Here is a 17,402-nt window from a genome sequence, read left to right as displayed (position 1 = left end):
AAGCAATTTAATTATAAAACAAATCTTTAAATGTGAATAATTTGAAAAGTAGCTTTCGAGTTGCTTACCATTCACTAAATTTCTCTTACTTTCTGTGTCATTCATTTTCTCTATATTATCTCCCCCCCCCCCCCCCCCCTCTTTGTCTCTCATCTCCACCCCTTTATTTATTTATTTCCCTCTGTGTGTGTCTCTCTCTTCTTTTCTTCGCTTTTCTCTCTCTTGCTCTCTCTGCCTATCTCTACATTGTATCGTGTGTAAACAAGTACACAATTTCACAGAAAAATAATGCTCAGTGCAAATTAAATTCAAATCCTTTGTACAATCTGACCATTCATGTCAAAATTTATTTCTGCACATAATCAATTGCTCTCGATACTTTATGTACAATCAGCATAACCATATCACTAACCTTTACAAGACTGTACTTTTACAACCTTTCATTGTTTTTATTACAAAACTTCTGATGTTGATTAATTATTTCTAACAAATAACACTCCCTTCTGTTTTCATCATAACAGGAAAAGGGATAAATTACAAAATGGTGAAGCTAATTGCTTTGACCTGACACGCATGAAATGCTTACACAATCTCAAGAGCTGTCATCCAAAAGAATCACAATTTGGATGATTTAAATTGCTTCCTGTATGACAGTGTGTCAGATGTGATCTCAATACTATTCATTTAAAGATAAAGACCCAGTTTTGGAAACGCCCTCTCAAAAAATGAAATGAAAGGTTTTTATTACCAATCATGTGAAAGAATATGTTTTGACTAATACGTGATGACACAAATTTTGCCGGAAACCGCCTACTAATTGATATATTTGGTAAATTATTATATCTATCCGGACTGGATAGATATTACCGCAGTCCCATATACATATTTCTGTGTACAGTGCTTGTAACTTTACCAAGACTGGGCCTAATTCCTTAACATTTTGATGATTCCAGAACACCCAATACTTATATGCTAGATGATCGATTCCACAACGTTTCTTTCACAATGCAATCGCATGACCAGAACTGGTCTACCGGTATACCTTTAATACTACATGTAATTATTGTCCATGCACAATTTGAAGATAAAAATACTGATTATCTCTTGCACTTGTAGATATCTTGCATACAATGCTAACAGCCTGGTAACAGCATGACATGACAGGTCAATAACTGCAATACTTCATACTATGTGCAATTACTAATACAGCACAGGCATTGATGAGAGAAGTTCTTCATATCTCATGGTCTCAATGATAAAACTCCAAGTAAATGCAGAAAATAAACTCAGAATAACTGAAATGGATTATTTAAAATTTACCAAATACCGCAATCAAAATGATTTAAACATTGAGCTTACAAAGAGATCTGTGATGTATAAAAGGAGATGTTATTTGTGAACGATTTTCCAAACACAATACTGAGTGAACTATCCTATTTCTTCTCTCTCTTTTATTCATAAAAAGGGGTGAGTGGCTAAGCAGTACTTAAAGGGGGTGTAGCATGACAAATACTGGTTAACACCATCTACGACTTCTTTTGGACAACTGCACGTAAATGAATGGACTTGATTAACAGTCAGCACGCGCTAGCGTTCGCGAAACAGACCAAAGTTCTCCTCATGCTTCGGTTACTGCAGTCGCGTCGTCCGTAGTCATATTACACCCAATTGGCCCTGAGTCAGGCCACAGGAAAGACACATAGTCTTGTCATGCTATACCCCCTTTAACTCTTGATTTATCTGCTCTTCCAAAATTCTCAAGAATTTCACAAGAAAATGGGTTTATCTGTAATTTCACGATCTTGAAATTACAACGTAAGTCCTGCTTGTTGCATCTCCAGTTTGGTAATCTGTGTGCTTAGCATCTCTCATCTTCAGATTAGAACTTGGGTCCTGCTTGTTGCATCTCCAGTTTGGTTATCTGTGTGCTGAGCATCTCTCTATCAAACATGAGATCAGAGTAGCGTTGTTGGAGCTCCCTCTCTCGGTCACTCTGACGCTTCACATCTTCTCTCAAGGACTGAAAAGCAAACACAGAAATCAGTCAGTTATAATGATAATATCGTCGCCTGGCGGGCAGAAGGGCATTAGCTCGAATTTCAGGTAAAGAATGAAGCGTTAAGCAGAAGGACGTTAGCACTAAATCGCCTCAAACTTTTATAAAACTGACCTATAGAGAAAAAAATTGTGGCCGTGTTCTACTATAACATTTCTATTAGTCTTTAAAGTTTTAAACCAATTTTCAGGACGAAAAGCAGTTTAAATATAAAACAAATCTTTAAATGCGGATAATTTGAAAAGTAGTTTTTGAGTCGCTTGCGTGTTAACGCCCTTCTGCCAGCCGGCAAACGTTATAAGGAAGTACACATAAAATACAAACATGTTTTTAAAATGAAAAACGTGCACACTTATCCTTGATTGTAATTGAAACCAACGATAATAATATTTAAGTCACATGCTTGTACACATAAGTATTAAATTATGTACTAAAATTAATATTGTATACAAAATTGAACATGGAACTGCCATGAATAGAGGAAACCTTTTATGTCTCTTTCTAGAGCATTTGATCATCTTTACTCTGAGAAAAAGATATTGGAAAGCTAAAGAGCCAAGGACTGTATTCAGATGTGCACACGATGGCCATTGGCCAAGACAGCACCATGCTTGAGACTTCATAATTCTTGATGACAGTTGATAACAAAGCAGGAAACTTTTGTGAATTACATACAACGTAATGTTGTCATTTGGGTATTTCACATCATTAAATTGAGTGAATCTGGGGGGTGTTTTACAAAGATCCTAAGTCAAACCTAACTCTTAGTTGGACTTAATAATTATTGAAAGCCGTTAGCATCAATGAAAATATTTTGTAAAAGTTATTTAAAAAGGCATATTTTCTATTATTAAGGAGATTTCATGTTCTTGATGCGGAATTTATGAAAAGTCTAAAATACTTCAAGGCTACAAATGACTCTCCATAATTTTTAAGTCCAACTAAGGGGTTAAAATTCAACTTAGGATCTTTGTGAAACGGGTCCCAGGTAAGGTATAACTAGCTCACCTCCATCCTCCTTGGAACAGCGATCTCTTCATTCATCTGTAGTTCCTGGAATGTACAGAGTTCTACATAGGCTTGTTCCCCCTCCTCCTGGACCTCAGCCAGCTGTTTGGTGAGTCCTTGAGCTCGGGATTGGTAGCCTCCAAGTAACACCTTCAGCTTCTTCTCAAGCTTGGCAGCTTTCTTAGCTTCTCGCGTCATCACCCCACGATTGGACTAAATCAAAGAGATGTACATCAAGGTTGAAATGAGGTAGATCATTTTGTTTGCTTAAATACCCTTTCTTCCCCCCTACCATTCAATTAAGCACAAGTTTGATTTGATTTGATTTGATTTATTTATTTCTGTTTGATTTTCTTTTTCTTTTGAATTTTTACAAATATATAACAACAAAACATTGCACATTTTACACATTTCAAAAGAATATAATGTTGAATAAAGTAACTAATCGAAAACATCAAACAGGGGGGTTGACAAAGTAAGCAAAGCTTGATAGCATGACCACCCTCAATGGATACATAATACGAATATGGTAGAACAAATGTTGGTAAAAGGGGAAAGAGAGGGAGAGAGAAAGAAGAAAAAAGAAAGGGGGGTGTACATCAAGATTCACAGAATTTGTGTGACTTGTCATGAGTTCTGGCAGTCAAATTAGATTAAAGAAATTCTTAATATAGTTTATCATGCAGTGGGTGGGTTGTTGATGGGCAAAATGTAAACAAAACAATACCAACATGCTGGAAATTTCATTTACTACGAAACACAATATACATTGTATAGATAAGAACCGAGTGTTCCAGGGCTTGACATTTTGTGTGGACACACAGCTTGATTTCAAGATATTTCTTTGCTATATTTTCTTTCAAAAACGTTTGGTAGATATCTTTTAAGTCGTCTTTGCACATTAAGAGTAAGTTATATTCCTTTATTAAGGAGAGAGCCACAAAATAAAGACACCTCTGAGATAAATGGTAAAACAATCAGCATAAATTAAAGAATTTAATTTACACTGTCTTCACAAACCACAAGTTTCATAGAGGTTTCTTTCAATGGATAACATACCTCAAGTTTCTTCTCGGCAGACTCAATCCTGTCTTTCTTACTGGCCATGTTAGCTCTGGTATATCTGTTCTTAGATGGTATGTAGAGGACCTGACCCAGACATTCCTCCCACACCTGGGTGTAGGCTTCTTTAGGGAGATCCCCGTGAGACATACCAGCTTTCACAACTTCCATCTCAGCTTTTAATAACTCATTGGCCTGTACAAAGAAAAACAAGTAAAACAAAAAACGAAAACAAAACAATATAATTATATCTACAAGTAATGCAAGAGCATAACAAGTGGGAAGGTACATTTTCCTACCAGAATGATCTTTTGCATTCCTAATAATAGTTCATTAATAAATTTTGAAGAAGAAACATACCGTAACGACTTGTAACTCTTCTAGAGTTCTGGTAATAGAATTGCATTTTGAAAGAAAACTGGCATAAACTGATTCAGAATCATTAATCTTGCAATACATGGGTTTTTAACTAACAAAGAATTAACAAAATTGAGTGTTGAAAATCACATTCACTTGAAAGCACAACTCTCAGTCACATAAAGAGATTCTGATTTAAGCACAGGGCAGAACTACTCTGTCTATGAATTCCCTCCCTTGTGGCTCTAAAGAAACAATTAATTCCTTGAATGCTTTTAAAAATGAACCACAATCCTGCTTTGTGTTATCTGTATCCCCTCTTTCTTTCTCCTTTTCTCTCTCTCTCTCAAACTGTCTGTGTATAAGGTTTCACTGTATGTTATCTATTCAAAAATTCAATTCAATTTAAAATCATTTTATTCTTGAACATCAAATAAAACATCAGATTGTACGTTCGTAAATAATTACATTTGAACAAGAAAAGAGAACAACAAAAAGTATACACTTGAAAATAGGAAGCCTCCAGATTATTGCATTGTGTGTACTTGTCTTATTTTGTAGGCTAATCAGAAAGGACCAAGCAGAAAGTGACCCATCAGATAGTGACCAAGCAAGGAGTCAACTATTTCATATATATTTTCTCTCAAAATTGTTCAGCACAATTTGTAGTATTGTAGAACCAAAAACCAATTTCAATTTCAATTTCAATTTCAAATTTATTCATATTTCCAACAAAACATTACAAATCAATTATAAGCATTTAAAACAAATGTAAGAAATACATGTTGGAAACAGAGGGGTCCACTAAAAAGCAATGATTGTACAAGTGTGAACACCTCAAATAAAACTTAAAAATAATGAGTAATTAAATTAACTAATCTACTACAAAAATGGAATCCATTTTGCCTGATTGGCTGAGCCTACTTACATTCTTCATGTCCTCCTCTTGATACTGGTGATATGGAGTCTGCTCTAGGTACGCTGCATGTACAGCTGGGTTGATCTTACTAGAAGGCTTCTCAATCTTCTTGGCCCCTGGTTGATCCCCTACTGGGTTCTTCAACGAGTCATAATGCAGCATCGTTATCATCTCTTCCTTGATCATCTCCTCAGCCTAGACGGAACAAGAACAACATACACAATCCTTACAAGATATGAAGGAGCTTAGGGAGTTTCAAAAGTGTAGATATAATGGATATATCTAATAAACAGTTCTCATGGAATTTCAAAGTTTTTGTTATGTTTTGTAATACTGTAAAGCGCCAGCTAGGGCGCATATAGAGACGCAGTGTCGCTTGACACCCTGTCCTGTGTGCGTTCATTGCTGGTGCTTTGCTGTAAATGTCTTATGCTCACATATACTGTATGTCTTTATAATCTTTTTCTAGTATATATTTGTTTTCCCGTTAATGTTATTTTTGTTAATTTCTTGATATATATAAGTCATGGTTAGTGCCCCAACCACAAGTTTGTATTCAAACTTTTTTAGTGGCTCCTAACCCCATGTTTTTATATTTCCATGAATTATTTCCATGAATTATTGCATATGTATTTTTATTGTTGAAATAAATTAAATTGAATTGAACTGAAAGTCTTTAAAGTACCATTTACCTGTTTTTAATTTGTAACATTTTCCTTCAAGGTTGAAAACTAATAATATAATGGTGTTGATTCTTTGTGAAATAAAATAAATATTTTCAACTCGTAAATAATATTCCCTACTTGTGCCCCCCCCCCCACCCACTTAGTTATTTTGCAAAAACTAGCACTTAGAACTCATCATGGATCACATAATTTGAATTGAGTATACGTACATATGTACTTTCAGTCTATCAAACCATAATAGTATGACATTCATTTAATAAGGGCCCCATTTCTTGCTCACCTTCTGTAGCTCTGTCATAGGAGTCTCAAGATCCTTAGGTCTCAGGATAGCTGTGTTGATATCCACAGGCCTTGGAAGACCTCTCTGGAGCGACTGGGATCTACTCCGCAACTCCTTCTCTCCTGCAAAGAGAAAGGCATTAGAGATGCACATGATCATTAGAATCATGTTTCAGTCAACAATTGTTAGCAAGGGAAGCTAGTTATGAAGAACCCTGATATACTGAGGTATCCGACATTGTAAGAAAATGTCACTGGTCCCAGCTCTTTATACCACATTCTTGTTGTTGTTGTAAACCTTATATAACAAATACCTGATATAACAACATAATTTTCATGGTCTAAATGTTCTCATTATAACAAGATTCCAATGTATTTCTATAATTACATTCAACATTACAGATACAAATAGTTTCTCAAAGTACAATGAATGCCCACTAGATTAATGTAATGATCAAATTTGTTGTGTTTTGTGAATATAAAATGCTGATATAATGCAAATGTCAAAAAGTGGGCATCAAAGTGATTTTAGAAATGTGTGAAAAATTCCAGTCACTTCACAGGGTTCAACATCAGCACTCTTCAAAAAGTCATGAAAGCATCTATGGGTATTTATAAAAAATCTTACATTTCATAGATAAACAGAGTCCATACCCAAGTGATGTTTGAATTCTTTTGCTCAGTCTTTCAAGAAAATGTAGCTAACTTTCTTAAGCTACGACAACCAGAAACCTTTGCCACTGCGAAAATAGCTTTATATGTATAACGCAGCTTTAACATCAAAGATACCAACTTTGAGAGGGACTTACTCTCTTCAGCTAACTTTGCAAGGCGTCTATTCTCTACATCTGATGCGTCTTCCATGAAGTTTGAGCTCTCCTGAGGCTCCTCTAAAAGCTTCTCATCATTTTCTGGTATCACGATCTCAAAGTCATTCCTTGGAGCTGGAAGTGATGACAGACCTCGACGAAGACTGGCCTTCAGCTCCCTCTGAAATAAACAATGTCGTCTTTAGGTCAAGTTTCAGGGTTACAAAGGGGTGATAGTGAGCACTAAAAGGACAAGGACTAGAACATCTACCTACAATACAGCTGTATCTCCATCATGGAAAGTATCACTGATCCTTCACTCACAACAATGTGGTATTTTAAAAATGTCACCAAATCAATGGTAATGTATGTATACAACGGTTGGTCATATAAACTGATTGGACAATTTCATACTGTGCATGCTTGATCCTGATCCACTTATTCATTAATGTGAACACGACTCTCATTGAATATGGTTTATCTAAATTTGAAATAACTGATATAATACAGTGCAGTGCATGAATCAATATCCCTAGTCTAGATTGGCTACCCATCCAGTCCCGTTTCCAGTTTATATTACTATTATTAACTTATCAAGGTTTCCATCAGTTTGCTCCATCATATCTCATTGAATCGTTGATACAGTATAAACCAGAAAGAACACTGCATTCCAGTAAAAAAAATCTTTATTTAGGTCCCACAACTATGATTAAATCTTATGTGTAAAGGTCATTTCCACATGGAGCCACTGTTTTATACAGAAACATAGAAATATAGAAACATACAAAATGTTCAAAAGTACTTTGAAAACATGATTACCAAGTACTTTGTAAACTCTCATAATTATGAACCCAGTGCACCATTGCCACTCCTTCTGTATTCTGTTCTGTGGAGCGCATAGAGACATGCAATTATGCCCATGTTATGCACTATACACAATCGTTGAATTATTATTACTATTATTCAGGGGTGATAGGGAGCACTAAAAAAAAAGGGGGGGGGTTTATTCGGGAGGAAAAAAAAAGAAAAACAAAATTGGTTTAAAAAAAATAAAAATTGAGGGGGGAAAAAAAATCTGGGAAAGAAAATCAGGAAAATATTTTAAAAATTGGGAAACCAATCTAAATCGGGTAATTATCAGGCCTGTATTATCATACCTGTTGTTGTTTGAGACTGTGTATGTTATCATATTCCATGAGCGCTTCCTCCGGGTTGATGTTGAGCTTGTCTCTGAGAGGGGTCTGACCAGGGGTAGCTCCTCCTCCTCCTCCTCCTGTACCCATCCTAGGGGTCAGTCGAGGGGTCAAACCTGATAGGAAAGATATACTGGTGGTTACCTGTTCCTTGTCCCCTCTCACCCTCTCACCCTCTCTCTCTCACTCTCTCTCTCTCTCTCTCTCTCTCTCTGAGAGCATACTATTACTTTTTATATTAGTTGTCATGTTGACTATAATAATAATAGTTCCAGGGATGCCAGTCAGAATTGATCAGAGGGCCTGAAAATCACCTAGAATGAGCTATTTTGTACCCCAAAACTATGGTCTGAAAATAACTTGCCAGGGCCTGAATTCAGGATATTGCCTGAAAATTGGCATCCCTGTAGTTCGTTCTTATATAGCGCTTTTCAGGACCGCAGGCCCTCTCAAAGCTCTTTACAGATATATACCCGGTCTTCGGAATCAGGTTTACCCGGACACAATGTATAACTATCAGTATATCATATATATATAAATATATGTCAGCACACTTTGAAAATAATTACAATAAAATGTCAAATTGATTACATAATAGGGGGATTCATTTGGTGGATTGTCTTGTTTTTTTTTTAAACAAAAGACAAAGAAATTCAACTTAGCTGGGAATGTATGAAAACTAAAGAGCATCATCCACACAAAGTGAACTGCAGAAATTAAAATTGAGCAAATTTCATTAGAACGAGATATGAAGAACATGAATGGATGAGTAATGTCTTCAAACCTCTGTCGCATCACCAAACAAACTCCAAACTGATCTTAAAGTGTACTGTAATTTATTGTTTGGTCTGTTGTCCATCTTTTACCAGTTAGCTTACCTGATTGTCCCTCATGACCTGGTGTTCTGAATGGTGTATTGAATGCCATGTTAGGTGTCTGTGTAGCTTGTCTCTTAGGTGTGATACTGTGAATGAGGTATTAATTGTTAGCTTACCTGATTGTCCTTCATGACCTGGTGTTCTGAATGGTGTATTGAATGCCATGTTAGGTGTCTGTGTAGCTTGTCTCTTAGGTGTGATACTGTGAATGAGGTATTAATTGTTAGCTTACCTGATTGTCCCTCATGACCTGGTGTTCTGAATGGTGTATTGAATGCCATGTTAGGTGTCTGTGTAGCTTGTCTCTTAGGTGTGATACCATCAAAATCACTGCTTCCTACGGCTGTGTTTACACCTCCTTTCAATGGTGTCTCAACGTTCTGCAGTGCAAGGATGTTCTGGGCCTCCTGAACACAGAATCAAATAACAATACAAAGATATATCAATGGTTGTGCATGTATGTATCCTTTATACAAAACGTTCTGCAGTGCAAGGATGTTCTGGGCCTCCTGAACAGTGAATCAAATAACAATACAAAGATATATCAATGGTTGTGCATGTATGTATACTTTATACAAAACGTTCTGCAGTGCAAGGATGTTCTGGGCCTCCTGAACAGAGAATCAAATTTCAATACAAAGATATATCAATGGTTGTGCATGTATGTATCCTTTATACAAAACTATAACACTTATGGGGCGTTGCAAGAAAGTTGCAATCAATTGCAAATCCCAAAAATCAAGCATAAGTCTTGCAATTAATTGCATAGTTGCAATTGATCGCAACTCAACTTTCTTGCACGCCCCATTAGTAAGAGAGAGGGGGGGGGGGGGGGGGAGAATAAAAGCCATTTAACTTAACTTAATTGTTAAAACTTTAATCCTAACAAAATCCTAGGAAATTTAGGAGATTAGTGGGGCGTTGCAATCGATCACAAATATCAGTTATCAATTGCAACGTTCTTGCAATGCCCCATTAGTTTACGAGAAGGAAATAATAAATATCTTTCCATCTCTCTCAAAGGGCATTTCAACTTCCTTGAGTTCAATGGTTCATTGGGCCATTTTTACAGAGCAGAGATTAAACAATGCAACTATTTCATACAAATTCAAGGATATATGGATGTGCATCCTTCCTAAGAGCGGAGCAATGTGCCATGTTCACTTGACGGGCATTACCATGAAGAAAGAAATGTACACCCAAATTATTCTGTTGTGAGTCAAACAGGGCATAGGGGTCAGCTCTGATACCATTACAAGGTATGCATCTTATTAGTCAAACCACCAATTTGAGTCAAATATCAACTGACGATCGACAACAACTTGTCCATTTGGAGTAAAGTATTGTTTAGTTTGATCACTGCATGTTTGTACATTTTTTTTAAAAACAAAGATGGAATTGAATTGTCAATCTGGTGTTGGTTTAATCAGTTTCTCTTGGGTATATGACAGAGTACAAAATCAATAAGACCACTGTAATATGAAAAGACGTTAAAAGATGGGAGTTGCTGCTACCTTGTTTGGAGTGGACTTTAAAAGATTATTATCATACTTATTATTATTATTAATACCTGAAGTACTGTGTCATGTGTAGCAGGGGTGCGAGGTGTTCTCAGATTAGCCGTTCCTGGAGTCATGGTGTAGTCTGAGAGGAGAGCATCTGATGCACCATTAACAGCCCCTTCCTCAGCGATCTGACGAGCATTCTCACTGGCTTGCCCAAGCTTCACAACCTACATCACACAAAATATAAGGATTCACTTTTCATTCCATCTAATACATCATATTTTACTACTCAAGAGCACATATTTTTCAGGGCAAACCATGCTTCCCCAAAGATGTATCTCCATAGGATACCTACAAATATAAACTGGTTTCTAGTTCTATAACTCCACCAACATTAAAATACATTTAGCATGTACTACATGTACATGAATTTCTCAGTATAACAAGTTTGTCAGCACTAACCTCTTCTAACTCAGCATCAGATATCTGTGGTGTAGGTAAGACAAGTTTACTTCTCTTCTTCATTGGCTCAGCCATCCTATCATAAAAAAGCAAAGAAACTTGTCAGTGACTTTCGATATTATGTACAGAGTCATATCACGGACTAGGCTATCATTTGATAAAAAATGCTTTATGTGCCATATCTTTCGGAAATTCATTCTTAAAAGGAAACCATATAACAGTATCATGACTTAGCTGTGATTCACAAAAAGGCAAGCAAAGAAAAATTCATTTGAGGTTATTCAAAATTGTGAAAAGTCCATCTGCTACTAACTTTGGAAAAACTTCATACTGTGGTATGATCTCCCTACAACATCTTGGTAAACAAATATCTTATCATTTATGTAGCCAATGAGCTTCAAACTTACTTGTTTGTCATAGCAATGGCTCCAGGTAAATCATTCTCTTTCCTCTTCTTCAATTTCTGTCTATCCTTCTTTCGTTCTTTCTGTCATGGAAATGGAATACACAAAAGTGAAATAAAAAGTGTTTACAACAAAATCTATTTGTATAACATATGTATGTGTTTAGATTTCTGTTATTGAAATGTAAATATAACTAGCTCAACAGAGACCAAAATGTCATTGAAAATAAAAAATGTAAATGCATTCTCCTAACTGATATCTCTGATACAAACAGATAAAGAATGAAATGTGCAATCGTGTATGAATCTATGGAACCAAATATATGAATCTAAACTACTAATACATTTTTAATCTATAATGGTAAAAGTAGTTATATTACTTATTTGCAAAACCATTCCTGATTGCACATGAGTATTATTACATTCTGTTGATGTTATTGCAAGATCATAAATTTGAAATTAATAAGTAAACTAATAGCTGTTGAAATTCAAAATTTGGGCAGGCATTTTAAAGTCAGGTACTGTCGATTCACCCAAAACTAACGCTTCTCCATAACATTAAGGAAGCCCTGAGAGTACCTCTTCAATCTCATCCCTTCGAGCAAAGTCCATATCCTCCCTCCTGAGCCGCTTGAAGTTTGGATTATGTGGAGCTACTGCTTCATCCGCCGTGTTGTAAAACCCTGGTGCTGGCTTCTTCTCAAACGGAATCTCAGCATTGTAATCCACTCCTCGCTTCTTACGCCTCTTCTTGTTGACCTCGATACCGGCCGCTCGGAGTTCCCTGCGCTTCTGAAGAGCTGCCAGACGACGGGCTTCCTCAAGCTGCTTCTCACGAGCCTTCCGCTTAGCCTTCTTACCCTGGGTGTTGGCCAGACGAGCACGCGCTTCAGATAACATCTCAAGCTCTGTGTGGAGAGTGTGAGAATGGACCAAGGGGGTAACACATGGCAACAAATCTAATTTCACACATGCATGCACGTTCTCATTTAAAACACTTCTGATAGCTAGTATATCTACATTGAGAAAAGTAAAGTAGGCATTTAAAAAAATACATTCTACTTGCTCTTATTGAAGAAAATGTTAAATTTGAATTAGTCTGAGTCCCACTACTTTGAAGAGGAAATTTGGCAAGTTCCTAAATATACCAAGATAAATCAACAAGATAAGTCTAGTGCCATATAAATAATGTGCTATCCTAGTGGATAAGCAAAATGTTTTGACACAAATCACACCACTTCAACATTAAGAATTATTCATCATCTTGATTTGTATATTTCTGTATGTAAGTCTAACCGTCTTCATCCATATCAATAGGATCAGGTCTAGCTGGTTTGGTCTCTGGATTAGGGTCTATCTCTCCTGGTTTCAGGGATAAGTTTGATATCATCTTACTCTCTATATCCCTCTCTACTAACCATCTTCATCCATATCAATAGGATCAGGTCTAGCTGGTTTGGTCTCTGGATTAGGGTCTATCTCTCCTGGTTTGAGCTTCCTAGGATCATCCATGGTCTCACCATCAGCCTCCTTCTTCTGTGCTTGATCCCTGCTCAATTCAATCATATCAACAAACGGTTCTTAAAACTGGCGTTGGAAATATGGTCTCTGTGGCTTGATAGAGGCTAATACAGTCAAACCTGCGTTGTGGCGTGCGCCTGTAATCCAGCTAAAAAGTGGAAGTTACAAACTGATTCAGCCGAGGACACAGGTTCGAAACTGAGTCACGTCTTTCGGATGGTGACGTTTCCCTTGAAATTGGTTTCTCATTGAAACATGTACTTAAGGAACCTGTCTACAAAGACCACCTGTCTACAAGGACCACTCTTTATGTTTCCTTTGGGCGGTCGCTACAGACAGGTTGACTGGACATATGACAAATCTTGAATACAAGTCTTGGAACTAGGAGATCCACGGCTCCAAACTAATTATAATAATCCTTGCTTATATAGCGCCTAACACTTACTTTATCAGCGCCAGGAGTGTCATTTTTGACAGACATGGCGCATTATAAATGTTCACTATTATTATTTTTTATTATTAAGTCTCTAAGTGCTCTACAATAATGCTACTAAGTCATACCTGCCAACCTGAGACGAGAAATTAGGAGTAAATTTTTCTGGATGGACTACGAGGTCGCGAACCACCGAAGGATTGGGGTAGTAGCCCGTAGATTGGGGGGGGGGGGGGGTACACAGGACTTTAGGGTCTATTTTTTTTTCTCTCCATTTTAATGGTGCAAATGTTTCTGAATGTCATTCATTCCCCCATGGTTGATACTGAAGTCGGTCGAACACACAATGCAAAATGCGTGTTGAAGTCCGAGTGCTGATTCTGCAACTGGAAATTGTTTCCCGTATTCTTTCTTATACTTCTGATTATGAACAGCACGAGTCTTACCCATTTTGTCCTTCAAAAATGGAGAAATCAACGAAGAAGAAGAATATAGTTGTAGTAATCCAAAATAAATCCGAGGAAGTCCGGTAAATAACAAGCTTCCACGATCGCAGTCATCGCACAAGCATTGAAGAAAACACGCCAATGTAGTGTATGTATTAGTACAACGTCCACACACACTTTATTATTATTTATTACTAGTACATGCAGTACATGGATAATGACTGCGGAACTAACGATCACGTTCGGGCTGCGCTGTGTATATCTTCTATGAGCGCGAGCGCGGATGTCGGCGTGATCTGGTTATCAGTGCTGTGTTATGCTTTAGTCTTATGCAACAGTCGTTTGTTTTAAAAATATTTTAAAATTTTAAAAAATCTGAGTTTTGAGGCATGAACTCGGAATTCGGAGTTGGTATGAAAAATGCGGAGGAACCCACACCTAAATCGGGGTGGTTGGCAGGTATGCTAAGTCATTGTTAAAATGTAAAATCATATCCCCTTGCTTAGTTAGCATCCCAGTTGAATACTGTTGTATAAAAAATCGATCAGTCTTATAAAGGTTATAGCATTTGTATGTTTGCAAATCAAGTCAATGGCAGAGTTCTTTTTAAAGCAGAGGTCATTTATTTGTAATGCTTAATGCAACTTAGTGAAATTTGCCTTGTAGCATACCAGTGGTAATAAGTGCACACAGCATTTACAGATTATGAGATCAGTTTGAAGGATTACGTTTTTGCAATGTCATAACTTACAGTAAGATTTCATATCTCTCCAGACACTGTGCTGCTGTACGTCCTACGATGGGTGCAATGGTCCTCCATTGGGTGGGCATGAGCTTAGCCAAATGGAGTAGCTTCTCGTCTTCCTCTCGGCCCCATTCTGTCTTCTTGATGCTTGGATCCAGCCATTCAAACCTGACATGAAACGACAGTCAAACATTCAATCTCTGTTTTAGTGGACATTTTCATCAAAAGAAGGACTGAGAACTAAATATAACTTATGCTTGAGAGGCAACTTCTCCAGAGAGGTCAGTCTTTTTTAATTTGTGTCAAAACATTTTTGTTCCTTTATGAGTAAAGCCCACTCAAATAAAAACAAATTTTTCTTCAATACATTAAAGATACATCTCTGCTTCAGAATAATACTTTCACAATTCGACATCCAGGCACAGCTATTGCAATTCTACTTTTAATTGATAGTGACTAAATGATTATAACTGCAATTTTAACTTCTTGTTTCAAATATCAAGAAACTCTCAGATTTCATTTCATTTCTTTATTGTGTCCATATAGGATAATTGTTTATATGCACATGAACAATCTTGCTTCAACATATGAACATAGGAACAACATATAATTGAGATTCATAGGGCCCTGTTTTAGATGAGTTCCAAGCTGTGAGTATCTCACAACCTTCTTACATTTATTCATTTACTCATTCCAGCTCCATTCCAGCAAGAAATCTCAATTTTCAACCCTAACTTGGAAAGGTCAGTTTTCAACTTCCGGCTTGGGAGCTAAATTCTGGCTTGTGGCTAATGCTGGATTAAACATTAAACTGTCTTCTGATCTTTGTTAAGTTTGGCAGTTCAGATTTCTGAGGCCACTTACTCGATACCATCTCAAGTTTGATTTTGTTGACATTCTGTTGAAACCCATTTAAAATTAACACACATTTAAAAATGAATGTCCCTGAATTTGGACTTTGTGACAGTTAAGAAAAAACTTTCCCCCCTGGTACAACTTACCATCTGGCTTTACATTGTTTAGCTGATTTCCTGTGTAGCAGTGATGCAATTCTAGACCACTGATTTTTGCCATATTTCATCACCGCTGCCTTGAGGATTTCATCCTAATACACAAGTGAATGGGGAATAAAATATCAGTTAACAAACATTAGTTGATTTATCTCAATACATACAGCTTAGTAGGTGTAAAGAAAAAGATTAAAAAGGGTAATCCATTGTTGCACTTGTTCCAACATAGTTTGTCCCTTTTGATACTGCATCTTGGATTATAATGTAGGCATGCATTATAATCCAAGATGACAGCCCGCATGTTTTGCCTTTGCTCTAAGACCAATATTATTAATTTCAAAGTCATGAAATAGACATGGTCTACAACAACTCCAAATGACAAAATAATCAGATTTTTTTTAAAGCATTTGATAGCCAAAAACTTGAAATTTTTCGGCAATAAAAAAAAATTGAAAAAGAAAATTTGGCCGATTTTGTTTGCCGATACCGATCACAGGTGCGAGGGTGTCGCTCTTATCTTCCAATCCGATCAAAGCCCCAACTTACAGGGTTACCTAAAACATAAGGATCATCCGCATTTCCGCGGACGTTTTTTGTTCTTCGGCGCTCTGCAGGTTTTAGGTTCAACGCGCGGATCGGAAATCAGAATCGTCAGCGAAAATGCAGACGATTCTTATTTTTGCGGACACATCTGTCCGCGTTAGGAAGACGATCCTCGTTTATGTGGACGATCCTTATTCTCGGACCAGCACCATGCTCAAGTGGTTAAGTCGCCGGACTGTCGATCAGGAGGTCCGCGGTTTGAGACCTGCTCATGTACTAATGTCCCTTGGCAAGACATTGATCTTCATTTGCCACAATAAACCCAGGCGATATAACCGGGTACCTGGCAGAAATTAATTCTTTGAAATGCTAGAGCGCCGTAGGCGTAATGGCAGCACAGCTAAAACCGGGGACGGGGTAATAAATAATCTCCAAATTTGGAAGCACTAATAAGTGAATAAGTGAATAGTGATTATAAAAACTGGGTTTTATTATTATTATTATTTCATAATTGCATTTAAAAAGATTACCATCCAAGCTCAAACAAAACAGCGAAAAGGCTGTGCATGTGCATAAAACAAAATGCCCTGGTCATGCTGGTTGTCAAAATATCGCTTCACAGAGTCTAACAGATCATGTTAAGAAACCAATATTGAAAAATATCATAGAATAGAAGAACATATTACTGATAATACATTTCCTTTTCTCTCCTCCACTTTGAATTTCTACACTACCCTGAAATACACATTACCCATTCCTATTACACGCTTGGTGTACAACATCATACATGCGTCGCATCCTGAACTCGAAGTTCTGTAGATCACCCGATTTTATTTTCATTTAACACAATTTGAGGCAAAATCATAATAACAAATTAAAACACTCACTTCAGTGTTCCTCCAAACACCACCTTTTATCTGAATTCGTGGCATTTTCTCTGTCTACAGAATGTACAGATAACTTTTCTCGGTCGAAATCGGGATTTACAACCCTTTATCACGCAACGATTTAGTAGTCTTATCACCAGCACATTTGTATTACCAGCGAATTCTCCATGTCTCCTTGCGTATATTATTGAAGGCGCGCA

At 36.9% G+C, this 17,402-nt stretch overlaps 1 protein-coding gene across 2 annotated transcripts; it reads right to left on the bottom strand.

Annotated features, from left to right (window-relative positions):
* Positions 1 to 313: 313 nt before the first annotated feature.
* On the bottom strand, positions 314 to 17,328 carry LOC583936 (cell division cycle 5-like protein). 2 transcript variants are annotated; one of them, XM_030995366.1, is made up of 17 exons: positions 17,203 to 17,328; positions 15,764 to 15,867; positions 14,769 to 14,930; positions 13,097 to 13,166; positions 12,914 to 12,974; positions 12,197 to 12,525; positions 11,622 to 11,701; positions 11,215 to 11,290; positions 10,818 to 10,979; positions 9,480 to 9,654; positions 8,334 to 8,485; positions 7,177 to 7,357; positions 6,369 to 6,490; positions 5,412 to 5,597; positions 4,124 to 4,321; positions 3,065 to 3,277; positions 314 to 2,020 (listed from the first exon to the last, which is right to left on the bottom strand). In XM_030995366.1, exons 1-17 carry the CDS (start codon positions 17,245 to 17,247, stop codon positions 1,880 to 1,882), a joined length of 2,457 nt encoding a protein of 818 aa, XP_030851226.1. In that variant the 5' UTR covers positions 17,248 to 17,328; the 3' UTR covers positions 314 to 1,879. The 2 variants fall into 2 exon arrangements, with proteins under 2 accessions (XP_030851226.1, XP_030851225.1); XM_030995365.1 differs by lacking the exon at positions 12,914 to 12,974 and having other exon boundaries at positions 13,036 to 13,166.
* Between the last annotated feature and the right edge of the window lie 74 nt (positions 17,329 to 17,402).

This window comes from Strongylocentrotus purpuratus, unplaced genomic scaffold, assembly GCF_000002235.5.
Source record: "Strongylocentrotus purpuratus isolate Spur 01 unplaced genomic scaffold, Spur_5.0 spur5_scaffold_21, whole genome shotgun sequence".
NCBI lineage: Eukaryota > Metazoa > Echinodermata > Echinoidea > Camarodonta > Strongylocentrotidae > Strongylocentrotus > Strongylocentrotus purpuratus.
The sequence above is the reverse complement of the archived record's forward strand: the minus strand, read 5'-3'. Positions and strand labels throughout refer to the sequence as shown.

Coding starts and splice junctions, on each gene's coding strand:
- LOC583936 (XM_030995365.1), bottom strand. CDS start 17,247: ATGCCACGAATTCAGATAAAAGGTGGTGTTTGGAGGAACACTGAA. Junction 12,526..13,035: donor TATTGATATGGATGAAGATG/GTTAGTAGAGAG, acceptor CTCTCCACACAG/AGCTTGAGATGTTATCTGAA. Junction 11,291..11,621: donor GCCATTGCTATGACAAACAA/GTAAGTTTGAAG, acceptor TTTTTATGATAG/GATGGCTGAGCCAATGAAGA.